Raw genomic sequence first — 25,745 nt, forward strand, 5'->3', positions numbered from 1 at the left:
GCTTTGGGGGCCATAGGCGGGTGGGGAGGCCTGGGGGACAGGGATGGAGGGCAAAGGACACACCCCAGGCATAGTGGGCAGAGGCCACCCCAGGACCCCAGGAGGGGATGGTGCCTCCGGGGGCTGCAGGAGAAGAAGAGGCTGTGCAGGTGGCAGGGACTGGGACTGGAGGGAGGAGCTGCCATGATGAGGGGCATCAGGGCCACCCTGAGGCCCAGCTCTGGCTTCTTTGGACTTGGCGGCAAGTGGAAGGCGGTGGAAGGTGGCTGGGGCTGACCATGCAGGCAGTACAGGGCCCTTCCCCTGGCCCAGCTCCGCCTCCTTTTGTGCAGCCCGGACCTGCCCCGTCAACATGCAGCACCGGGAGTGTGGCTCACCTTGCGTGGACACCTGCTCCAACCCCCAGCGCGCACAGCTCTGCGAAGACCACTGCGTGGACGGCTGCTTCTGCCCCCCAGGCAGGTCTCTCGTGCCCTGGGCCCCCTCAGGGGGCTTTCAGGTCCCTGTTCCCAGCCCCGCCCCCAGCCTCATCAGGCCTGGAAGCAGAGCCCCTCATGCCAGAGGGTCCCACGAGAGGGCCCAGGGTGGGAAGGGCACTGGCTGGGAGGGTGCCGGAAGACCCGACGATGCGTGGAGGGAGGCAGAGCAGTGCCATGAGCCAGTTGGGTCTGGTAGGGAAACTGAGGCCCAGAGGTGCTTGGTGTTCATCCAAGTGGGTGGGGCTCAGGGCAGGGGTGGTGTCCTGGAGCAGGAGTTCCTCCCCGAAGGAGGTGGCTTGTCCCCAAGGCTGGGGTCTTCTGACCTTGGTGTCCCCCGTGCATGGGCCGGTCCTGCCTCACGCCCTGCCCCACAGGCACGGTGCTGGATGATGTCACGCACTCTGGCTGCCTGCCCCTCGGGCAGTGCCCCTGCACCCACGGCGGCCGCACCTACAGCCCGGGCGCCTCCGTCAACACCACCTGCAGCTCCTGGTACCTATGAACCCACCAACCTCTGCCTGGGGTGGGGTGTGGAGCTCCTGGTGTGCACCTGCCAGCCTCTGCCTGGGGTGGGGGTGTGGAGGGTGGAGCCCACCTCCTCCTGACATGTCTGTTCTGCTCATGGCCTCCCTCCCCAGCACCTGCTCTGGGGGGCTGTGGCAGTGCCAGGACCTGCCGTGCCCTGGCACCTGCTCTGTGCAGGGCGGGGCCCACATCACCACCTACGACGAGAAACTTTACGACCTGCATGGCGACTGCAGCTACGTTCTGTCCAAGGTCTGGGCACAGGGCCAGGTCTTCGGACACCCAGGTCCTCCCGGGATCCTCACGCCCCTTCCGCCCAGGGGAGGCCTCCACGATGGTCATAGAAGGCCGGATGTTCCTGCTGGGGGGAAGCCCTGGGTCCCCATGATGGTCATAGAGGGGTGGTTCTCCCTGCTGAGCATCACAGGGCCAAGAAGCCCCCAGGCCCTGAGACAAGCTGCTGGGAGGTGACCAGAGGTGCCAAGGGACACCTCCTCACAGAGCCACATCCCCCACATGAGCGTCCCCAGCACGCTTTTGGGGGGCCCCCACATCATCGAGCCAGGCCCAATGCACGCGTGGGTCCTTCCCCCAGAAATGTGCTGATGGCAGCTTCACCGTGCTGGCCGAACTGCGGAAGTGTGGACTGACGGACAACGAGAACTGCCTGAAGGCCGTGACGCTCAGCCTGGACGGCGGGGACACGGTGAGTTACTTTTAGCATGGACGGCGGGGACACGGTAAGGGCCTGGCTGGGGCCCTAGGCTGGGACAGGAAGGGGCGTGCGAAGATGTGCAGGGAGTGAGCATGGTCAGGTCCCCCCTCCCGCCCCGAGGTGGGGTCCCCCCTCCCGCCCTCAGGTCAGGTCCCCCCTCCAGCCCCAAAGTCAGGTCCCCCCTCCAGCTCCAAGGTCAGGCCCTCCCGGGAGGGAAATGCAGAGCCCACCGCAGGTCCAGGCCTGAGCTTCTTGTGGGCTGTCCCCAGTGGGGGCCCCTGGGCAGGCCACCCCCTCATTTGAGAGTCGGGAACAGGTTCCTCCGCAGAGCTGACCTCCTGTCCGCCTCCTCCCACAGGCCATCCGGGTCCAGGCAGACGGCAGCGTGTTCCTCAACTCCATCTACACTCAGCTGCCCCTGTCGGCAGGTACGTGGCTCTCCCAGGATGGCTGGGCCGGGTGGCGCCTCCTAGCAGGGGCAGCTCCCACGATCTGGGCAGTGTCCGCTCCATCCCCTGCTAGCTCTCTGTGGCCTTGGGCAGCTCCAAGAGCTTCCTGTGCTCGGTTTCTCATCTGCAGAGTGGGAATGCCAGGCTCCCATCCAGGTAGCTGTGGGGAACCCACATCCAGCTCGCTCAGTCCCACTCTGTCGGGGAGCCTAGAGTCTCCACCTGAGCCGGCTTGGTGGCCACAGGCCTGGGACAGGGAGCATGAGGGCTCCTGGCCACTCCTGGGTCTCATTCCCGGGTCTCAGTGGGGTGGCCCGGCCCACTGGATGCCCTGCCCCTCCAATCTGGCCAGATCTGGCCCTGCACCCCTGACCGGCCTCTCTCCCACACTCCCGGCAGCCAACATCACCCTGTTCACACCCTCGAGCTTCTTCATCGTAGTGCACACAGGCCTCGGGCTGCAGCTGCTGGTGCAGCTGGTGCCGCTCATGCAGGTGTTTGTCAGGCTGGACCCCGCCCACCAGGGCCAGATGTGCGGTGAGGCTGGGCAGGAGCCTTCGGGGACAGGGCCAGTGGGGACGGGGCCTGGACTAGCGCCAGGCTGCAGGGAGGGGCAGGCAGAGGCGGGCAGGGGACAAGGGAGAGGGCTGCTCCCAGAGCATGGCGGAGACCCTGGCGCCGCCAGCACAGGACGCCAACATCTGACTGGCGGCCCCGGAAGCAACCAGCTGGGAGGATGGAGCGGGCAGCCCTGCCCTGGCTCAGGCCAGCTTTGCACAGGGGCTGCCCCCCACTGGGGCTTATCTGCAGAGGGTTCTGGAAGCAGAATCCTGGGACAGAGCTCCCAGCCGTTCCACCCTGTGTGGTGCCTGGAGGGATGGCAGGGGCGGGAGCCGGGTGGGCCCAACCGCGGCTGCTGACATCCCCCAACCCTGGCTCGCAGGCCTGTGTGGGAACTTCAACCAGAACCAGGCTGACGACTTCGCAGCCCTCAGTGGGGTGGTGGAGGCCACAGGCGCAGCCTTCGCCAACACCTGGAAGGCCCAGGCCGCCTGCACCAGTGCCAGGAACAGCTTTGAGGACCCCTGCTCCCTCAGCGTGGAGAATGGTACTCCTGGCCCCCACCCCCACAGTCACCCCAGGCTCAAGTGCCACCTAGCACCTTCCTGTCCCCTGGGCCACGGGTGGGATTGGGGACCCCATGGAGGCGGGTGGGAGGCATCGGGACGAGGTGCTTGGGACCAGGCGGCCAGAATCCCCCAAGGCGCGGCAGGTAAGCCCCAAATTCCAGCTCACTGTTCCCCAGGCTGAGGGGGTGCAGGCCTGTGTGTTGGGGGTGTGGGCTTTGTGGCAGGGCATGGAGATGGGGCCGGGTCCTCCCCACAGAGAACTACGCCCGGCACTGGTGCTCACGCCTGACTGACCCCACCGGCTCCTTCTCGCGCTGCCACTCCGTCATCAACCCCAAGCCCTTCCACTCGGTAAGAGGCCGTGAGGCCAGATCCCTACCCCTGGGTGGGATGGGTGGGGGAGCCCTGGCGGGCTGGGGTCCCTGACACCCCGACGCCCGCCCACCTCCGCAGAACTGCCTGTTTGACACCTGCAACTGTGAGCGGAGCGAGGACTGCCTGTGCGCCGCGCTGTCCTCCTATGTGCACGCCTGTGCCGCCAAGGGCGTGCAGCTCAGCGGCTGGAGGGACGGCGTCTGCAGTGAGTGCCTGCACTGGAGGGGGGATGTGTCCACGCTGCGTGGGGTGCGGGGGACCCTGGCCGGCAGCAGCCGTCACTCACACGGTTCTCAGCCCAGAGCTTTGTGCCTCCTCATCCCAGCCTCGCAAAAACCTTGTATCCTTGCGATCACCACATCACAGACAGGGATGCTGAGTTGAAGATGGGGTGGGCGGGGGCTGGCCAGGCTGCTCGGCCGCTGACCTGTCCTCCCTGGCCCCACCGACCATAGCCAAGTACATGCAGAACTGCCCCAAGTCCCAGAGCTATGCCTACGTGGTGGACGCCTGCCAGCCGACTTGCCGAGGCCTGAGTGAGGCCGACGTCACCTGCAGCGTTTCCTTTGTGCCTGTGGACGGCTGCACCTGCCCCACGGGCACCTTCCTCAATGACGCGGGCGCCTGTGTGCCCGCCCGGGAGTGCCCCTGCTACGTTCACGGCACCGTGCTGGCTCCTGGAGAGGTCGTGCACGACGAAGGCGCTGTGTGGTAAGGGGCTGGGCAGGGGGGAAAGCAGGTCCCTGAGTGCTCCTCAAAGCCACCTCCCGCCCTCCCCGAAGGCTTCTGTGCCTCCCCACGAGGGTTCTGAGACACGAGGGGCCAGGCTGGGGAGGGCGGCGCAGGGTGGACCCAGCACATTCTAAAGAGAAAATTCCCGGCTGGGAAAGAGGCCAGGAGTGGAGGTGGCCCTGGGAGGACGCCTGCTGGCTGTTCTCAGCTGGGTCCAAACAGCAGCCCCTGCCAGGAAAGGTGGGTGGCCCCCACTCCCACCCTGGGTTCAAAGGCTGCTGCTAACCGCAGGGTCCTGGCTGCTTTGTCGCCCACCTGTGTGTATTTACCCACGCGCCTCCCAGCGAACAGTGGCAGGCACTGTCCGGTCTCACGAGGAGGAAGCCAGGCTGGGGAGGCCCAGCGCTCTGTGGGTGCTCGGGAGCCTGGGGGTGGGGCCTGTGGGGTGAGGGCGGCAGGTCCAGGCCGGGCCGTCCATCTCTTGTAGTTCGTGTGAGGGTGGGAAGCTGAGCTGCCTAGGAGCCTCTCTGCAGAAAAGCACAGGTAAATGGCACCCCGCCCCACCCTGCCCAGCCCCGCCCCGCCCCGCCCATCCCCGCCCCGCCTCGCCCAGCCCCGCCCCGCCACGCACAGCCACGCACAGCCCCGCCCCGCCTCGCCCCGACTCGCCCCACCCCACCTGAGCCCTGCCGGACCAGGTCAGTCCTCACCTGGGCTCTGCCACAGGTACCCATGCCCCGACACGCCAGGGACAGAGGAGCCAATGGGTCTCTGCCCCGCAGTGTGGCCGGGGTGTCCTGGGGTTGGGGGCTGCAGGTTTCATGGAAGCTTTGGCTCGGGGGCTGCTAGCTTGGCCAGCAGGACAGGCTCAGGGCTGCCCAGGGTCAGTCGAGGGCTGCCCTTCCCCAGAACCCCTCCCACCAAGCTCTGCCCCCAGGGTGTGTGGCCCCCATGGTGTACCTGAACTGCAGCAACAGCTTGGCGGGCACCCCTGGGGCCGAGTGCCTCCGGAGCTGCCACACGCTGGACGTGGGCTGTGTGAGTTCCTGGCCCTGGCTGTCCCGTGCTTCAGGGAGGGGTGGGCAGGGAAGGGGTCCCAGCTTTCCCAGCTCCCGAGCCCAGGGATCTGGTGGTCCTGGAGACACTTACCCACCCGGAAGCTCCGCCCCGGCCCGTGAATTGCCCTGGGGGCCACTGGGTGCGCCTGTCCCAGAGGGTGAGTGGCATCTGCCTACCCTGGTGTCCGGCCCTGACTGGTACCTGCCTGGGCCCCACAGTTCAGCACACACTGCGTGTCCGGCTGTGTCTGTCCCCCGGGGCTGGTGTCAGATGGGAGTGGGGGCTGCATCGCCGAGGAGGACTGCCCCTGCGTGCACAACGAGGCCACCTACAAGCCTGGAGACACCATCAGGGTCGACTGCAACACCTGGTGGGTCGTGGGTCCCTCGGAGGCAGCGGGCAGGGAGGGCAGCGGGCGGGGAGGGAAGGGCTCAGGGAGGGCAGTGGGTGGGGAGGGCAGCGGGCGGGGAGGGAAGGGCTCAGGGAGGGCAGTGGGTGGGGAGGGCAGCGGGCGGGGAGGGAAGGGCTCAGGGAGGGCAGTGGGTGGGGAGGGCAGCGGGCGGGGAGGGAAGGGCTCAGGGAGGGCAGTGGGTGGGGAGGGCAGCGGGCGGGGAGGGAAGGGCTCAGGGAGGGCAGTGGGTGGGGAGGGCAGGGGCCAGCTGGCCAGGGCAAGATGGGGTCGTAACAGGAGACAGAGTTGCTGGGAAAGCCATGGGCCGTCCTGTGCGTCCTCTGGAAGGTGGCCTAGGGCCAGTGGCGCTACCAGGAGCCTGGTGAGGCTGCGTGCCCTGCATTCACAGTGAATTCACTGCATTCACCCCTTCCACCGAGGACGGGTCAGACTGGGCCTGGGGAGGCTGAGGCCGTGTGCTGACCTGCACAGGCCTGGGTGCCGGGTCTCAGGACGGCCAGGAGGGCAGGCTCCTGTGAGCAGGCACCGTCCCTGGCCCCTCGCAGCACCTGCAGAAACCGGAGGTGGGAGTGCAGCCACCGGCTCTGCCTGGGCACCTGCGTGGCCTACGGGGATGGCCACTTCATCACCTTTGATGGCGAGCGTTACAGCTTTGAAGGCAGTTGCGAGTACATCCTGGCCCAGGTACGCCGCCCCCTCGCCCGCTCCTGCAGGCTGGGCACGCTCCGGCCCGCGGCCAGCAGCTTGTCTCTTCCTGGCCCAGGACTACTGTGGGGACGACGCCACCCACGGGACCTTCCGCATCGTCACCGAGAACATCCCCTGTGGGACCACCGGCACCACCTGCTCCAAGGCCATCAAGCTCTTCGTGGAGGTGAGAGCGGCCCCGGCTGTGAGCCCCCTGACCCTGCAGCCAGCGAGCCGGCCCCCAGGGAAGCTTCGTGAGGCTTCAGCTGCACCCACAGGTTCTCAGCAGTGTCCTGGCCCCGGGATGCTGTTCCAAACAGCCACAAACCAGGGGGCTTAGACAACAGAAATGCATTCTCAGTCCTGGAGCCGGAAGTCAGAGATCCAGGCGGGTAGGACCACACTCCCTGTTGAGGGTCTGAGGAGGTCCTTCCTGCCTCTCCCAGCTTCATGGGCTGCAGGCGTCCCTGGGCTGCGGCTGCCTGTGACCTCCTGCTGTGTCTGTGTCTGTCTTCTCTTTTTGTTTTTGTTTTTCTCTTCTGTCTCTTGGAAGGACACTGGTCCTTGGATTTAGGGCCCCCCAGGTAGTCCAGGATGACCTCATTTCAAGATGCTTCACTCAATCCCATCTGCAGAGACGCTTTCTCCCAATGAGGCCCCAGGCCGAGGTTCTGGGACTTTGTATGTGGACAGACATTTTCAGGAGCCACCATTCACCCTGCCACACCCAGAGACACCCACCCCAGCAAAGGGGGGCCAGAGCTCCCCGAGAAAGAGCCACTGGCCGGGACACTCCCTGCACATGGCGAGAGGGGCTGAGGACCACAGTGGATCGGGGAGGCTGGTGTGAGGGTGTGGGGGCTGCATGCAGGACTGGATAGGGAGCAGGGTGGGGTGGAGCCGGCCCACTGCGGCCTCTGCTGCTCCCGTGAGGCCCCAGCGTTCCCAGGCAGCCCCTGTTCCCAGCACTTCCTGGCCAGCCTCTTGCCAAACCTCCGCTGAGGGTCTCGTGGACCCAGCTCGTTCCTAATGACAGCCCCTTGTGCCAAGAGCCCGTGCGCACCTGCAGGGCCCTGTACTGGGTGGGGCATCCCTGGGTCTCAGGCCCCTCCCCGGGGGCCACAGGGTCAGCTTCTGGCCGCCTCTGCCTCCCCTGCAGAGCTACGAGCTGATCCTCCAGGAGGGCGCCTTTAAGGCAGTGGCGAGGGGGCCGGGTGGGGACCCGCCCTACAAGATCCGCTACATGGGGATCTTCCTGGTCATCGAGACCCGCGGGATGGCCGTGTCCTGGGACCGGAAGACCAGTGTGTTCATCCGACTGCACCAGGACTACAAGGTGAGCTCGGGCCGTGCACTCCTCGGCCCTGCAGGACCCTCTCACAGCAAGAGAAACCCCAGTGCCCGGTGGGGCCTGTGGGACTCACTGACCTGTGGGTACATGAGCCTGGCTGGTGAGGGCCCTGCCTGTGGCCTCCACAGTGGGCAGAGGGTTTTACAGGGGAGCAGGTGCCACCCAGCAGCCCACGCACGGACCCACTGCACACCTGTCCCCTGCAAGTTCACCGGGCACTGCCTGGGGAACCGGCTGCCCTCCCTCCATCCCCCGAGGGCTCTGGACCCCAGGGCAGGCTCTGTGCTGCCTCCCACGGGTGCCTGTGGCCCCAGCTCCAGGGCCCCACTTTCTTGCTGCCTCTGCAGGGCAGGGTCTGCGGCCTGTGCGGGAACTTCGACGACCATGCCATCAATGACTTTGCCACGCGTAGCCGGTCCGTGGTGGGGGACGCGCTGGAGTTTGGGAACAGTTGGAAGCTCTCCCCGTCCTGCCCAGACGCCCTGGCGCCGAAGGACCCCTGCACGGCCAACCCCTTCCGCAAGTCCTGGGCCCAGAAGCAGTGCAGCATCCTCCACAGTCCTACCTTCGCCGCCTGCCGCTCCCAGGTGGGGCTCTGGTCTTGGCAGGCAGGGTCTGGTGGGGACGGCAGCTGCTTCCTTCCCGCCGAGAACTGGGTCTTCTGGGCACACAGCAGGGCTCCAAGGAGGGTCTGACCATGTCCCACGGCACACAGTCCTGGATGTCAGGTCCCAAGTCTGGGTCTCTCATCAGCCCCGCACCTGTGCCTCCTGCCCCTGGCATGAAGCCATCTCGGCTGTTTCCCAGCCACTCCCTTGACCACAGCCTCAGCCACACCCAGAGGCTCTCAGGGAGGGGTAGCCCTCGATGTGGCCCCAGCCACCCTCCTCTGTGATCCCTAGACCTGCCCAATCCTCAGCACAAACTGGAACGCCAGCCTGGCTCCCCGCCCAGCCCGGGAGGAATCACAGATCAGCCTTAAGCAGAGACTTCCAAAAAGCAGTTTCCTGACTGGGCGCAGCGGCTCACGCCTGTAATCCCAGCACTTTGAGAGGCTGAGGCAGGTGGATCACCTGAGGTCAGGGGTTCGAGACCAGCCTGGCCAACATGGTGAAACCCTGTCTCTACTAAAAATACAAAAATTAGATGGGTGTGGTGGTGGGTGCCTATAATCCCAGCTACTCGGGAGGCTGAGGCAGGAGAATCACTTGAACCCGGGAGGAGGACGTTGCAGTGAGCCGAGATCGTGCCACTGCACACCAGCCTGAGCAAAAAGAGTGAGACTCTGTTTCAAAACAAAACACCAAAAAACCAAAAAGCAGTTTCCTGTCATCTTAAGGAAGACTTGAGTGCCCACTTAGGCACACAGCATGGCGGTTAGGAGCTGAGGTGAGGGGCTGGCATAGGGGCAGCAGTGAGCACACTCGCTCGTGGGAGGCCCTGAAGATTCTCATGTTGGCCGCCGCTTGCCCTCTTGAGAAGGCAGCTGGTGTCCCCTTGGAAGGTCCTGTGGCCTGACAAAGCTGAGCCAGGTTCAGATGGGGCCTGGAAGGGGTGTGGGCTGCCTCGAGGAAGCAGGCAGCTCCCAATGGTCAGGACAGGTTCACAGCTCAGCTCCCTACGTGGCTGGTCTGGAAAGGAAGTGACCGCTCCTTCCTTAGTGCACGTTCACTGGGTGCCTGGAAGAGCCTGGCATGTTCTGGGCTCACCCCAGTGACCCCTCGTCACCCCAGGGGACAAGGCCGACCCTCATAGAGCTTCGAGAGGAGACAGCAGTGTGGTGGGCACTGGGTGGCTGGATGCTCGGACTTGGAGGGCCCTGGGTGGAGGTCACCATGGGGTTGGGTCGGCTGGAGGGAAGGCCCCCAAGTGGAAAGGAGGCCAGTACAACTGCAGCGGAGGGAGGTGGGGGTGAGGGCAGAGGGTGAGCAGGGGTGCTATCCTCCACGTGGGTTTGAAACCTGTGGGCCACATGACCAGATCCACGTGATAGAAACATCCAAAGAGCACATGTGAAGGCAGGCAGATGGACAGGTGCACAGGTGGGCATATGGGCAGGTGCACAGGTGGGCAGGTGGACAGATGGGCAGATGGGCAGGTGCACAGGTGGGCATATGGGCAGGTGCATAGGTGGGCAGGTGTGCAGTTGGGCAGGTGGGCAGGGATATAGCTGGAAAAGGGCACAGGTGGGCTGGAGAAGTGGTGCTGGGGCAGCTCCGATTTGGGGCATGCTCTGAGGTATTCCAGGACCCAGGAGTCAGGGAGCTCAGAGAGCTGCCACGGGGGGTGTTGAAATACAAATGGTTCCAGCAACTGGCCCTGGGCCAGCCGCCCCCTGGCGGGGGGGGACCTTGGCCCAGCTGAGCTGCACCTTGGCCTCACCCCCAGGTTGACTCCACCAAGTACTACGAGGCCTGCGTGAACGACGCGTGTGCCTGTGACTCGGGTGGTGACTGCGAGTGTTTCTGCACGGCTGTGGCTGCCTACGCCCAGGCTTGCCACGACGCGGGCCTGTGTGTGTCCTGGCGGACTCCGGACACCTGCCGTGAGTCGGGCTCTGTCCGTGGTGCTGAAGGGTGGAGCACCCGGGGCGGGGGAGGAGGTGTGGCAGCCTCTGTAGGTGCATTGACCCGGGCCTGAGCCGCACACAGACATCCAACACGCATGTGCCTCCATGTGAGTGCACACGTTCCTATGCACAGAGACAGACCTGTGCAAAACCACCAGACAGGTCACCCCAGCACGAGATGGCTCCTGGGGGACAGGAGTTCCAAGGGCAGGGCTGGGGAGTGAGGGGAAGGTGAGGCACCACCTGGCCCAAGACCCTGCATGTCAGGGACAAGCCTGGGTCTGGCCCTGGGGACACCGGCCCCCACACCCGGGGTGGGGGCTGCCCTTCACAACAAGGGTGAGGGCCGGTGGGCGCCTCCTTAACCTCCGCCCTCTGTGCCCCAGCTTTGTTCTGTGACTTCTACAACCCACACGGGGGCTGTGAGTGGCACTACCAGCCCTGCGGGGCACCCTGCCTAAAAACCTGCCGGAACCCCAGTGGGCACTGCCTGGTGGACCTGCCTGGCCTGGAAGGTGAGGGGAACCTTTCTTGGATGGAGCCTCCTATCCTTGGGGTCCCGAGTGTATGTGGGGGGCCGGGGTTCCCCAGGGACGGGGTGTAGGCTCCCTTAAACTGTACAATGCAAGCCTTGGGGGCAGGCCCCTGCTGGCTGGTAGGGGGCGGCTACTCCCTACAGCATGGCGCCCCTGGCTGGAGAGACCTAAGGGCCCTGGTGAGTCTTCTGCTCACTCTGCCGGCCCTAGGCTGCTACCCGACGTGCCCACCCAGCCAGCCCTTCTTCAATGAGGACCAGATGAAGTGCGTGGCCCAGTGTGGCTGCTACGACAGGGATGGAAACTACTATGACGTTGGCGCAAGAGTCCCCACAGTGGAGAACTGCCAGAGCTGGTGAGGGGGTGGGGAGTGGGCGGCGCTGGGGGTGCAGGGCTGGGGAGCAGGCCCCTCAGGCTGCCCCCCAGGCCCTCAGCTCACCTCTCCCCCACCCCCAGTAACTGCACGCCCAGTGGCATCCAGTGCGCTCACAGCCTTGAGGGTAAGGAAGGGCCAGGGGGGTGGGGGAGTGGTGAGGGCCGGGGCCAGGGGCTCGAAGGCACCGGGTGACTCTGCCGGGTCCATCCCCAGCCTGCACCTGCACCTATGAGGACAGGACCTACGGCTACCAGGACGTCATCTACAACACCACCGATGGGCTTGGTGCCTGTTTGATCGCCATCTGTGGAAGCAACGGCACCATCGTCAGGAAGGCTGTGGCATGTCCTGGAACTCCGGCCACAACGCCATTCACCTTCACCACTAGCTGGGTCCCCCACTCCACGACAAGTAAGCCCTGCCTGGCTCTCCTGAGGCCCGGTCATGTCTGGGTGACAAGGAGGGAACCCCTGGGCTCTTGATGCAGGTGCCCTGAATGGTAGCAACAGTCCCAATCCACTGACCTGCCGAGCTCTGTCTAGGGGTGCACAGCCCCCACAACACCCTGCGTGTCTTCAGGGGCTCCCCAGGAAGCCTCTGCACGATGATTGATGGGATAACCCAGGGGGGCAGTAAAGCTTTCCCAGACTCCGTCCCATCCCTCAGCATGGCCTATCCCAGCTGGCCGACTCCCTCAAGGCCAGGCTGCCAGGCTCCAGTCCCTCATATAGAAACGGCTCTAACCAAGGCTAAGGCAGGCACCTGGGGTCCCCAGTATCCCACAGGGGCAGGGCCAGCCCTGGGACAAGGGTCCTCTGGGGCCCCTCCACCTTGTGAGGCCAGGACTGGAGGATGCTGAGCCAGGACCCCTCTCCCACACCCCTTGCAGGCCCGGCCCTCCCAGTCTCCACTGTGTGTGTCCGCGAGGTCTGCCGCTGGTCCAGCTGGTACAACGGGCACCACCCAGAGCCTGGTCTGGGAGGCGGAGACTTCGAGACATTTGAAAACCTGAGGCAGAGAGGGTACCAGGTGTGCCCTGTGCCAGCCGACATCGAGTGCCGGGCAGGGCAGCTTCCCGACATGCCACTGGGAGAGCTGGGCCAGCAGGTGGACTGTGACCGCGTGAGGGGGCTGATGTGCGCCAACAGCCAGCAGAGCCCCCCGCTCTGTCACGACTATGAGCTGCGGGTTCTCTGCTGTGAATACGTGCCCTGTGGCCCCTCCCTGGCCCCAGGCACCAGCCCCCAGCCCTCCCTCAGTGCCAGCACGGAGCCTGCTGTGCCTACCCCTACCCAGACCACAGCAACCGAAAAGACCACCCTGTGGGTGATCCCAAGCATCCGGTCAACAGCAGCCCTCACCTCACAGACTGGGTCCAGCTCAGGCCCCACGACGGTCACCTCCCTGGCCCCAGGTACCACCACCTGCCAGCCCCGGTGTCAGTGGACAGAGTGGTTTGATGAGGACTACCCCAAGTCTGAACAACTTGGAGGGGACGTTGAGTCCTACGATAAGATCAGGGCTGCAGGAGGGCACTTATGTGAGCAGCCTAAGGACATAGAGTGCCAGGCCGAGAGCTTCCCCAACTGGCCCCTGGCTCAGGTAGGGCAGAAGGTGCACTGTGACGTCCGCTTCGGCCTGGTGTGCAGGAACTGGGAGCAGGAGGGCATATTCAAGATGTGCTACAACTACAGGATCCGGGTCCTGTGCTGCAGCGCCGACCACTGCAGGGGACGAGCCACGACCCCACCACCGGCCACATCGCTGGAGACGGCCACCACCACCACCACCACCACCCAGGTCCTGTTCTCAACGCTGCAGTCAACGAGTAGCCTGGGGGTGACCAGCACCACAGCAGTCCCCACCCTCTCAAAAGGACTGACATCCCCCAGATACACGGGCACCCTTGGTACAGCCACCACAGGAGGCCCCACGGTTCCTGCAGGCTCCACAGAACCCACTGTCCCAGGGGTGGCCACATCCAACCTTCCAACACACTCAGTCCTGCCAGGGACCACGGGGAGTTCGGGCACATGGCGTCCCTCACAGCCACCCACGCCAGCCCCAACGACAATGGCAACCTCCAGAGCTCACCTGACAGGCACAGCCAGCTCCAGCTCCAAACAGCCGCTGACCACGAGCCTGGCGCCGACACTCTCGAGCGAACTGTTCACCTCTCAGGCCGAGACCAGCACCCCCAGGACAGAGACGACACTGAGCCGCTTGACTGAGACCACCACTAGCCAGAGCACTACCCGCTGTCAACCGAAGTGTGAGTGGACAGAGTGGTTTGACGTGGACTTCCCAACCTCAGGGGTCGCAGGCGGGGACATGGAAACTTTTGAAAACATCAGGGCTGCTGGGGGCAAGATGTGCTGGGCACCAAAGAGCATAGAGTGCCGGGCGGAGAACTACCCCGAGGTAAGCATCGACCAGATCGGGCAGGTGCTGACCTGCAGCCTGGAGACGGGGCTGATCTGCAAGAATGAGGACCAGACAGGCAGGTTCAACATGTGCTTCAACTACAATGTGCGTGTGCTCTGCTGTGACGACTACAGCCACTGCCCCCGCACAGCCGCCCCCACGCCCACCTCCTCCACACAGGCACCCAGACTCACCTCCATGGGGGCCACCAGCCCCACAGTGACTGCCTCCACAGCCATTGCAACCTGGAGCACCAAGTCACCAGCAGTAACAGGATCCTCAACTCTGGCCACCACTCAAACAGCCATGCCCTCCTCCACTCCGGGGACCACTGCGATCCTCACAGAGCTGACCACTACAGCCATCACAACAGCGGCCACGGAATCCACAGCCATCCCCTCCTCCACTCCGGGAACCACCTGGATCCTCACAGAGCCAACCACTACAGCCATCACAACAGTGGTCACGGGCTCCACTGCCATCCCTTCCTCCACCCCAGGGGCTACTCAAATCACCAAAGTGTTTCCCACCACAACTGCAACGACTGAAGCCACTGGCTCCACAGCCAACCCCTCCTCCACCCCAGGGACCACCGGCTCCACAGCCACCTCCTCCTCCACTCCTGGGACCACCTGGATCCTCACAGAGCCAACCACAACATTGACCACGACAGTGGCCACCAGCTCCACAGTCACCCCCTCCTCCACCCCAGCAACTGCTGCCACCTCAGAATTGCTGACCACCATAGCCACAAAACCCACAGCCACTGGCTCCAAAGCCACTCCCTCCACCAGTCCAGGGACTGCACCCACCCTACCAGTTGTGCTAACAAGCACAGCCACCACACCCACAGCTACCAGCTTTACAGCCATCCCGTCCTCCTCCCTGAGAACCACTTGGAACCTCACAGCACAGACCACCACACCAACGGCCACCCTGTCCACAGCCCACGCCTCCTCCACTCCAAGGACCACCCACACCTCCACAGCGCTAACCACCACGGCCACTACAACCCAGGCCACTGGCTCTACGGCCACCCTCCTCACCTCAGAAACAGCTCACACCTCTAAAGTGCTGACCACCATGGCCATCACCACAAGCTCCACAGCCACCCCCTCCTCCAGCCCAGGGACTGCAAGCACCCTTACAGCACTTATCACCACAACCACCACACCCAAAACCAGTGGCTACACAGTGACTCCCTCCTCCATCCCAGGAACCACCCACACCCCCACAGTGCTGACCAACACCACCACAATTGTGGCCACTGGCTCTATGGAAACACCCTCCTCTAGCCCACAGACCACTGGTACTCCCCCAGCACTGGCCACCACGGGCACGACAATCACGGCCACAGGCTCCACCACCACCCCCTCCTCCACTCCAGGGACAACTCCCATCTCCCCCGTGCTGACCACCACGGCCACCACACCTGCAGCCACCAGCACCACAGTGGCTCCCTCCTCTGCCCTAGGGACCACCCATACACCCCCAGTGCTGTCCACCACGGCCACCACACATGGGCAATCCCAGCTCCCTGAGAGTCCCCGCACGGTACCCACAGCCCGGACTTCCACGGCCACCTCGGGCACCGCCCACATCACAGAGCCATCGACGGTGACTTCCCACACCCCAGTAGAAACCACCGGTACTACCCCACACTCGAATTCAGCCCTGTCCAGTCCTCACACTCACAGCAGAACCACTGAGTCACCCCTTTCTCCAGGGAAGACCACCCCGGGCCTCACCACGGCCACCTCCAGGACCACGGCCACGGCCACAACCAGTGAGACCCACACCTCGACCCTGCTGCCCAGCAGCCCCACATCGGCCCCCACGACCCCGGTGGTGTCCACGGGCTGTGAGCCCCAGTGTGCCTGGTCAGACTGGCTGGACTACAGCTACCCCATGTCGGGGCCCTCTGGCGGGGACTTGGAGACCTACTCCAACATCCGTGCGGCTGGAGGGGCCGTCTGTGAGCAGCCCCTGGGCCTTGAGTGCCGCGCCCAGGCCCAGCCTGGTGTGCCCCTGCGGGAGTTGGGCCAGGTCGTGGAATGCAGCCTGGACTTCGGCTTGGTCTGCAGGAACCGTCAGCAGGTGGGGAAGTTCAAGATGTGCTTCAACTATGAAATCCGTGTGTTCTGCTGCAACTACGGCCGCTGCCCCAGCACCCCGGCCACCAGCTCCACGGCCACACCCTCCTCCACTCTGGGGTCAACCTGGATTCTCACAGAGCCAACCACTACAGCCATCACAACAGTGGCCACGGGCTCCACGACCATCCCCTCCTCCACTCCAGGGACCACCGTGATTCTCACAGAGCCAACCACTACAGCCATCACAACAGTGGTCACGGGCTCCACAGCCATCCCCTCCTCTACCCCAGGGACCACCTGGATCCTCACAGAGCCAAGCACCACAGCCACCATAACTGTGGCCACCGGCTCCACGGCCACCTCCTCCTCCACTCCTGGGACCACCTGGATCCTCACAGAGCCAACCACAACATTGACCACGACTGTGGCCACCAGCTCCACAGTCACCCCCTCCTCCACCCCAGCAACTGCTGCCACCTCAGAATTGCTGACCACCATAGCCACAAAACCCACAGCCACTGGCTCCAAAGCCACTCCCTCCACCAGTCCAGGGACTGCATCCACCCTTCCTGTTGTGCTGACAAGCACAGCCACCACACCCACAGCTACCAGCTTTACAGCCATCCCGTCCTCCTCCCTGAGAACCACTTGGAACCTCACAGCACAGACTACCGCACCAACGGCCACCCTGTCCACAGCCCACGCCTCCTCCACTCCAAGGACCAACCACACCTCCACAGCGCTAACCACCACGGCCACTACAACCCAGGCCACTGGCTCTACGGCCACCCTCCTCACCTCAGAAACAGCTCACACCTCTAAAGTGCTGACCACCATGGCCATCACCACAAGCTCCACAGCCACCCCCTCCTCCAGCCCAGGGACTGCAAGCACCCTTACAGCACTTATCACCACAAACACCACACCCACAACCAGCGGCTACACAGTGACCCCCTCCTCCATCCCAGGGACCACCCACACCCCGACAGTGCTGACCAACACCACCATAACTGTGGCCACTGGCTCTATGGCAACACCCACCTCTAGCCCACAGACCGCTGGTACACCCCCAGCACTGGCCACCACGGGCACGACAATCACGGCCACAAGCTCCACCACCACCCCCTCCTCCACTCCAGGGACAACTCCCATCTCCCCAGTGCTGACCACCACGGCCACCACTCCTGCAGCCACCAGCACCACAGTGGCTCCCTCCTCTGCCCTAGGGACCACCCATACACCCCCAGTGCTGTCCACCACGGCCACCACACATGGACGATCCCAGCTCCCCGAGAGTCCCCGCACGGTACCCACAGCCCGGACTTCCACGGCCACCTCGGGCACCACCCACATCACAGAGCCATCCACGGTGACTTCCCACACCCCAGTAGGAACCACCGGTACCACCCCACACTCGACTCCAGCCCCGTCCAGTCCTCACACTCACAGCAGAACCACTGAGTCACCCCTTTCTCCAGGGAAGACCACCCCGGGCCTCACCACGGCCACCTCCAGGACCACGGCCACGGCCACAACCAGTGAGACCCACACCTCGACCCTGCTGCCCAGCAGCCCCACATCGGCCCCCACGACCCCGGTGGTGTCCACGGGCTGTGAGCCCCAGTGTGCCTGGTCAGACTGGCTGGACTACAGCTACCCCATGTCGGGGCCCTCTGGCGGGGACTTGGAGACCTACTCCAACATCCGTGGGGCTGGAGGGGCCGTCTGTGAGCAGCCCCTGGGCCTTGAGTGCCGTGCCCAGGCCCAGCCTGGTGTGCCCCTGCGGGAGTTGGGCCAGGTCGTGGAATGCAGCCTGGACTTCGGCTTGGTCTGCAGGAACCATCAGCAGGTGGGGAAGTTCAAGATGTGCTTCAACTATGAAATCCGTGTGTTCTGCTGCAACTACGGCCGCTGCCCCAGCACCCCGGCCACCAGCTCCACGGCCACACCCTCCTCCACTCTGGAGACAACCGGGATCCTCACAGAGCCAACCACTACAGCCATCACAACAGCGGCCACGGGATCCACAGCCATCCCCTCCTCCACTCCAGGGACCACCGCGATCCTCACAGAGCCAACCACTGCAGCCATCACAACAGTGGTCACGGGCTCCACAGCCATCCCCTCCTCCACTCCAGGGACTACTCAAATTACTGAAGTTTTTCCCACCACAACCGCAATGACTGCAGCCACTGGCTCCACGGCCAACCCCTCCTCCACCCCAGGAACCACCTGGATCCTCACAGAGCCAAGCACCACAGCCACCATAACTGTGGCCACTGGCTCCACGGCCACACCCTCCTCCACTCCAGCATCAACCTGGATTCTCACAGAGCCGACCACTACAGCCATCACAACAGTGGCCACGAGCTCCATGGCCACGCCTTCCTCCACTCAGGGGACGACCGGGAGCCTCACAGAACCAACCAACACTGCCACCATAACTGTGGCCACCAGCTCCACAGCCATGCCCTCCTCCACTCCAGGGACAACCTCCATCCTCACAGAGCCGACCACTACAGCCATTACAACAGTGGCCACGGGCTCCACGGCCACACCCTCCTCCACTCCGGGGACGGCCAGGATCTTCACAGAGCCAACCACCACTGCCACCATAACTGTGGCCACTGGCTCCACGGCCATCCCCTCCTCCACTCCAGGGATGACCTCGATCCTCACAGAGCCAACCACTACAGCCATCACAACAGTAGCCATGGGCTCCACGGCCACGCCTTCTACTCCGGGGACGACTGGGATCCTCACAGAGCCCACCACTGCAGCCGTCACAACAGTGGTCACAGGCTCCACGGCCACGCCTTCCTCCACTCTGGGGACGACCGGGATCCTCACAGAGCCGACCACTACAGCCATCACAACAGTGGCCATAGGCTCCACGGCCATGCCCTCCTCCGCTCTGGGGCCGACCAGGATCCAGACAGAACCGGCCACCACTGCCACCATAACTGTGGCCACCAGCTCCACAGCCCTGCCCTCCTCCACTCCAGCGTCAACCTGGATCCTCACAGAGCCGACCACTACAGCCACCACAACAGTGACCACGGGCTCCACGGCCACACCTTCCTCTACTCAGGGGACGACTGGGAGCCTCACAGAACCAACCAACACTGCCACCATAACTGTGACCACCAGCTCCACAGCCATGCCCTCCTCCACTCCAGTGTCAACCTGGATCCTCACAGAGCCGACCACTACAGCCATCACAACAGTGGCCACGGGCTCCACGGCCACGCCTGCTACTCCGGGGACGACTGGGATCCTCACAGAGCCCACCACTACAGCCATCACAACAGTGGCCACGGGCTCCACAGCCATGCCTTCTACTCCGGGGACGACTGGGATCCTCACAGAGCCCACCACTACAGCCATCACAACAGTGGTCACAGGCTCCACGGCCACGCCCTCCTCCACTCTGGGGACGACTGGGATCCTCACAGAGCCAAGCACTACAGCCATCAAAACAGTGGTCACAGGCTCCACGGCCAAGCCCTCCTCCACTCTGGGGCCGACCAGGATCCAGACAGAACCGGCCACCACTGCCACCATAACTGTGGCCACCAGCTCCACAGCCATGCCCTCCTCCACTCCAGCGTCGACCTGGATCCTCACAGAGCCGACCACTACAGCCATCACAACAGTGGCCACGGGCTCCACAGCCATGCCCTCCTCCACTCCGGGGACCACCGCGATCCTCACAGAGCTGACCACTACAGCCATCACAACAGCAGCCACAGGATCCACAGCCACGCCCTCCTCCACTCCAGGGACCACCTGGATCCTCACAGAGCCCACCACTACAGCCATCACAACAGTGACCACAGGCTCCGCGGCCACGCCCTCCTCCACTCAGGGGACAACCGGGATCCTCACAGAGCCAACCACTACAACCGTCACAACAGTGGCCACAAAGTCCACGGCCACGCCCTCCTCCACTCCAGGGAAGACCTCAATCCTCACAGAGCCGACCACTACAGCCATCACAACAGTGGCCACGGGCTCCACGGCCACGCCTTCCACTCCGGGGACGACTGGGATCCTCACAGAGCCGACCACTACAGCAATCACAACAGTGACCACGGGCTCCACAGCCACGCCCTCCTCCACTCCGGGGACAACCGGGATCCTCACAGAGCCAACTGCTACAGCCATCACAACAGTGACCACGGGCTCCACAGCCACGCCCTCCTCCACTCCGGGGACAACCAGGATCCTCACAGAGCCAACCACTACAACCATCACAACAGTGGCCACAAGGTCCACGGCCACGCCTTCCTCCACTCCGGGGACGACCGGGATCCTCACAGAGCCAACCACTACAGCCATCACAACAGTGGCCACAGGCTCCACAGCCATGCCTTCTACTCCGGGGACGACTGGGATCCTCACAGAGCCCACCACTACAGCCATCACAACAGTGGTCACAGGCTCCACGGCCACGCCCTCCTCCACTCTGGGGACGACTGGGATCCTCACAGAGCCAAGCACTACAGCCATCACAACAGTGGTCACAGGCTCCACGGCCATGCCCTCCTCCACTCTGGGGCCGACCAGGATCCAGACAGAACTGGCCACCACTGCCACCATAACTGTGGCCACCAGCTCCACAGCCATGCCCTCCTCCACTCCAGCGTCGACCTGGATCCTCACAGAGCCGACCACTACAGCCATCACAACAGTGGCCACGGGCTCCACAGCCCCGCCCTCCTCCACTCCGGGGACCACCGCGATCCTCACAGAGCTGACCACTACAGCCATCACAACAGCAGCCACAGGATCCACAGCCACACCCTCCTCCACTCCAGGGACCACCTGGATCCTCACAGAGCCCACCACTACAGCCATCACAACAGTGACCACAGGCTCCACGGCCACGCCCTCCTCTACTCAGGGGACGACTGGGAGCCTCACAGAACCAACCAACACTGCCACCATAACTGTGACCACCAGCTCCACAGCCACGCCCTCCTCCACTCCAGGGACGACCTTGATCCTCACAGAGCCAACCACTACAGCCATCACAACAGTGGCCACGGGCTCCACAGCCATGCCTTCTACTCCGGGGACGACTGGGATCCTCACAGAGCCCACCACTACAGCCATCACAACAGGGGTCACAGGCTCCACGGCCACGCCCTCCTCCACTCTGGGGACGACTGGGATCCTCACAGAGCCAAGCACTACAGCCATCACAACAGTGGTCACAGGCTCCACGGCCATGCCCTCCTCCACTCTGGGGCCGACCAGGATCCAGACAGAACCGGCCACCACTGCCACCATAACTGTGGCCACCAGCTCCACAGCCATGCCCTCCTCCACTCCAGCGTCGACCTGGATCCTCACAGAGCCGACCACTACAGCCATCACAACAGTGGCCACAGGCTCCGCGGCCACGCCCTCCTCCACTCAGGGGACAACCGGGATCCTCACAGAGCCAACCACTACAACCGTCACAACAGTGGCCACAAAGTCCACGGCCACGCCCTCCTCCACTCCAGGGAAGACCTCAATCCTCACAGAGCCGACCACTACAGCCATCACAACAGTGGCCACGGGCTCCACGGCCACGCCTTCCACTCCGGGGACGACTGGGATCCTCACAGAGCTGACCACTACAGCAATCACAACAGTGACCACGGGCTCCACAGCCACGCCCTCCTCCACTCCGGGGACAACCAGGATCCTCACAGAGCCAACCACTACAACCATCACAACAGTGGCCACAAGGTCCACGGCCACGCCTTCCTCCACTCCGGGGACGACGGGGATCCTCACAGAGCCAACCACTACAGCCATCACAACAGTGGCCACGGGCTCCACAGCCATGCCTTCTACTCCGGGGACGACTGGGATCCTCACAGAGCCCACCACTACAGCCATCACAACAGTGGTCACAGGCTCCATGGCCACGCCCTCCTCCACTCTGGGGACGACTGGGATCCTCACAGAGCCAAGCACTACAGCCATCACAACAGTGGTCACAGGCTCCACGGCCATGCCCTCCTCCACTCTGGGGCCGACCAGGATCCAGACAGAACTGGCCACCACTGCCACCATAACTGTGGCCACCAGCTCCACAGCCATGCCCTCCTCCACTCCAGCGTCAACCTGGATCCTCACAGAGCCGACCACTACAGCCATCACAACAGTGGCCACGGGCTCCACAGCCATGCCCTCCTCCACTCCGGGGACCACCACGATCCTCACAGAGCTGACCACTACAGCCATCACAACAGCAGCCACAGGATCCACAGCCACACCCTCCTCCACTCCAGGGACCACCTGGATCCTCACAGAGCCCACCACTACAGCCATCACAACAGTGACCACAGGCTCCATGGCCACGCCCTCCTCTACTCAGGGGACGACCGGGAGCCTCACAGAACCAACCAACACTGCCACCATAACTGTGACCACCAGCTCCACAGCCACGCCCTCCTCCACTCCAGGGACGACCTTGATCCTCACAGAGCCAACCACTATAGCCATCACAACAGTGGCCCCGGGCTCCACGGCCACACCCTCCTCCACTCCGGGGATGACTGGGATCCTCACAGAGCCAACCACTACAGCCATCACAACAGTGGCCACGGGCTCCACAGCCATGCCTTCTACTCCGGGGACGACTGGGATCCTCACAGAGCCCACCACTACAGCCATCACAACAGTGGTCACAGGCTCCACGGCCACGCCCTCCTCCACTCTGGGGACGACTGGGATCCTCACAGAGCCAAGCACTACAGCCATCACAACAGTGGTCACAGGCTCCACGGCCATGCCCTCCTCCACTCTGGGGCCGACCAGGATCCAGACAGAACCGGCCACCACTGCCACCATAACTGTGGCCACCAGCTCCACAGCCATGCCCTCCTCCACTCCAGCGTCGACCTGGATCCTCACAGAGCCGACCACTACAGCCATCACAACAGTGGCCACAGGCTCCACGGCCATGCCCTCCTCCACTCAGGGGACAACCGGGATCCTCACAGAGCCAACCACTACAACCGTCACAACAGTGGCCACAAAGTCCACGGCCATGCCCTCCTCCACTCAGGGGACAACCGGGATCCTCACAGAGCCAACCACTACAACCGTCACAACAGTGGCCACAAAGTCCACAGCCACGCCCTCCTCCACTCCAGGGAAGACCTCAATCCTCACAGAGCCGACCACTACAGCCATCACAACAGTGGCCACGGGCTCCACGGCCACGCCTTCCACTCCGGGGACGACTGGGATCCTCACAGAGCCGACCACTACAGCAATCACAACAGTGACCACGGGCTCCACAGCCACGCCCTCCTCCACTCCGGGGACAACCAGGATCCTCACAGAGCCAACCGCTACAGCCATCACAACAGTGACCACGGGCTCCACAGCCACGCCCTCCTCCACTCCGGGGACAACCAGGATCCTCACAGAGCCAACCACTACAACCATCACAACAGTGGCCACAAGGTCCACGGCCACGCCTTCCTCCACTCCGGGGACGACCGGGATCCTCACAGAGCCAACCACTACAGCCATCACAACAGTGGCCACGGGCTCCACAGCCATGCCCCCCTCCACTCCGGGGACAACCAGGATCCTCACAGAGCCAACCACTACAACCATCACAACAGTGGCCACAAGGTCCACGGCCACGCCTTCCTCCACTCCGGGGACGACCGGGATCCTCACAGAACCAGCCACCACTTCCACCATAACTGTGGCCACCAGCTCCACAGCCACGCCCTCCTCCACTCCAGGGACGACTGGATTCCTCACAGAGCCAACCACCACTGCCACCATAACTGTGGCCACTGGCTCCATGGCCATCCCCTCCTCCACTCCAGGGATGACCTCGATCCTCACAGAGCCGACCACTACAGCCATCACAACAGTGGCCACGGGCTCCACGGCCACGCCCTCCTCCACTCCAGGGAAGACCTCAATCCTCACAGAGCCAACCACTACAGCCATCACAACCATGGCCTCGGGCTCCACAGCCACCCTGACCTCCACCCCGGGAACAACGTACCCTCCCAAAGTGTTGACCATCACAGCCACCACACCCACAGCCACCAGTTCCAAAGCAACCCCCTCTTCCACTCAGGGGACGACCTGGATCCTCACAGAGCCGACCACTCTAGCCACCCCGACTGAGGCCACTGGCTCCACAGCCACCATACCCACAGCGCCCAGCTCCTCAGCCACCCCTTTCTCCAGCCCAGGGACTACAGGCACCCTTCCAGTGCGGACCACTACAGCAACCACGACCATGGCCACTAGGTCTACGGCCATCCCCTCCTCCACTGTGGGAACAGCTGGCACCCCCAAAGTGCTGACCACCACGGCCACCAGGCCCACAGCCACTGGCTCCACGGTTCCCAGCTCATCCACCCTGGGGACCACCCACACCCCCGCAGTGCTCCCCAGCAGCCTGCCAGCCTTCAGCGTGTCCACTGTGTCCTCCTCAGTCCTCACCACCCTCAGACCCACTCACTTCCCCAGCTCCCACTTCTCTACTCCCTGCTTCTGCAGGGCATTTGGACAGTTCTTCTCACCTGGTGAGTGGACGTGGATAATGCTCCTGTAGCCTTTCCCCACACGCTATGCTAACCTGGGTCTGCCTGTCCTGGGAGCCAGTTGCTTTCTCCCTGCCAGCCATGCTTGTTACCCACTGGCCTCACTTGTCTCCCCCTGGCCACACCCGGTCCCCACTGGCCACACTCAGTCTCTGCCCTGCACGGTCCCTCCCTGGAGCAGCTGCTGCCTTCTGCGTGGCCTCTGCCTTCGCTCCCCCAGGACTCTGGCTTGCCGGTTGCTGGGAGTGGCTTATCTTCCTACGGTGTTGTTCTTCACAGGGGAAGTAATCTACAATAGGACAGACCGAGCCGGCTGCCAATTCTATGCTGTGTGCAACCAGCACTGTGACCTTGACCGCTTCCAGGGCACCTGCCCCACCTCCCCACCACCAGCGTCCTCCACCCTGCTGCCCTCGCCCTCCCCTGCCCCTGGCTGTGACAATGCCATCCCTCCCCGGCAGGTGAGCCCCGCCTGCCCTCTACCTTCCCTGCTGTGTGCACAGCGTCTGGGTCGGCTGGAGGCACAGCCAGGGCCCAGCCCCTGAGGCCCAACTCAGTGACCCCCCGCCAGTAGCTCCAGCTGGTGGAGGCACACAGGGTCTGGGGGCCAGGCTAGCACGGGGGCCGCCCTCCCCAGGCAGGCTCTTGTGGCCACCTGGGGCTGTGGGCCACGAGGGGTGGGATGGGCAAGGGATGGGTCCCGTGAGCCGGTCCAGGTGAGGACGTGCATGTTCCCGGCTGCAGGTGAATGAGACCTGGACCCTGGAGAACTGCACGGTGGCCAGGTGCGTGGGTGACAACCGCGTCGCCCTGCTGGACCCAAAGCCCGTGGCCAACGTCACCTGCGTGAACAAGCACCTGCCCATCAAAGTGTCGGACCCGAGCCAGCCTTGTGACTTCCACTATGAGTGCGAGTGTGAGTGCGTGGGCGGCCATGGGACTCCCCCAGGGGGCAGGTGGAGCAGAGGGTGCCGTCAGCCAAGCTGGCAGAATGGGGCATGGTGGGGCACAGTGGGGCATGGTGGGGCGTGGTGGGCATGGTGGGGCGTGGCGGGCATGGTGGGGCATGGTGAGGCATGGTGGGCATGGTGGGGCATGGTGGGGCATGGTGGGCATGGTGGGGTGTGGTGGGCATGGTGGGGCATGGTGGGGCATGGTGGGCATAGTGAGGCATGGTGGGCTGTGGTAGGGTGTGGTGGGGCACGGTGGGGCACAGTGGGGCATGGTGGGGCATGGTGAGGCACAGTG

The 25,745-nt window shown here is 64.1% G+C and overlaps 1 protein-coding gene across 1 annotated transcript in view; it reads left to right on the forward strand.

Annotated features, from left to right (window-relative positions):
• MUC5B (mucin 5B, oligomeric mucus/gel-forming) overlaps positions 1–25,745 on the forward strand; it is a 39,941-nt gene that overhangs the window by 5,853 nt on the left and 8,343 nt on the right. Inside the window, exons 9-33 of the mRNA XM_045372407.3 lie at positions 333–458; positions 854–971; positions 1,118–1,256; positions 1,600–1,710; positions 2,078–2,147; positions 2,568–2,705; positions 3,112–3,276; positions 3,555–3,649; positions 3,752–3,878; positions 4,129–4,384; positions 4,893–4,948; positions 5,343–5,443; positions 5,683–5,834; positions 6,422–6,560; positions 6,640–6,750; positions 7,723–7,899; positions 8,262–8,501; positions 10,303–10,459; positions 10,870–10,998; positions 11,230–11,374; positions 11,476–11,519; positions 11,609–11,806; positions 12,285–24,479; positions 24,777–24,958; positions 25,242–25,413. Coding sequence (XP_045228342.2) covers positions 333–458; positions 854–971; positions 1,118–1,256; positions 1,600–1,710; positions 2,078–2,147; positions 2,568–2,705; positions 3,112–3,276; positions 3,555–3,649; positions 3,752–3,878; positions 4,129–4,384; positions 4,893–4,948; positions 5,343–5,443; positions 5,683–5,834; positions 6,422–6,560; positions 6,640–6,750; positions 7,723–7,899; positions 8,262–8,501; positions 10,303–10,459; positions 10,870–10,998; positions 11,230–11,374; positions 11,476–11,519; positions 11,609–11,806; positions 12,285–24,479; positions 24,777–24,958; positions 25,242–25,413 — 15,543 coding nt within the window. The remainder of the gene's footprint in view (positions 1–332; positions 459–853; positions 972–1,117; positions 1,257–1,599; positions 1,711–2,077; positions 2,148–2,567; positions 2,706–3,111; positions 3,277–3,554; positions 3,650–3,751; positions 3,879–4,128; positions 4,385–4,892; positions 4,949–5,342; positions 5,444–5,682; positions 5,835–6,421; positions 6,561–6,639; positions 6,751–7,722; positions 7,900–8,261; positions 8,502–10,302; positions 10,460–10,869; positions 10,999–11,229; positions 11,375–11,475; positions 11,520–11,608; positions 11,807–12,284; positions 24,480–24,776; positions 24,959–25,241; positions 25,414–25,745) is intronic.

Source organism: Macaca fascicularis, chromosome 14 (genome assembly GCF_037993035.2).
Source record: "Macaca fascicularis isolate 582-1 chromosome 14, T2T-MFA8v1.1".
Lineage (NCBI taxonomy): Eukaryota > Metazoa > Chordata > Mammalia > Primates > Cercopithecidae > Macaca > Macaca fascicularis.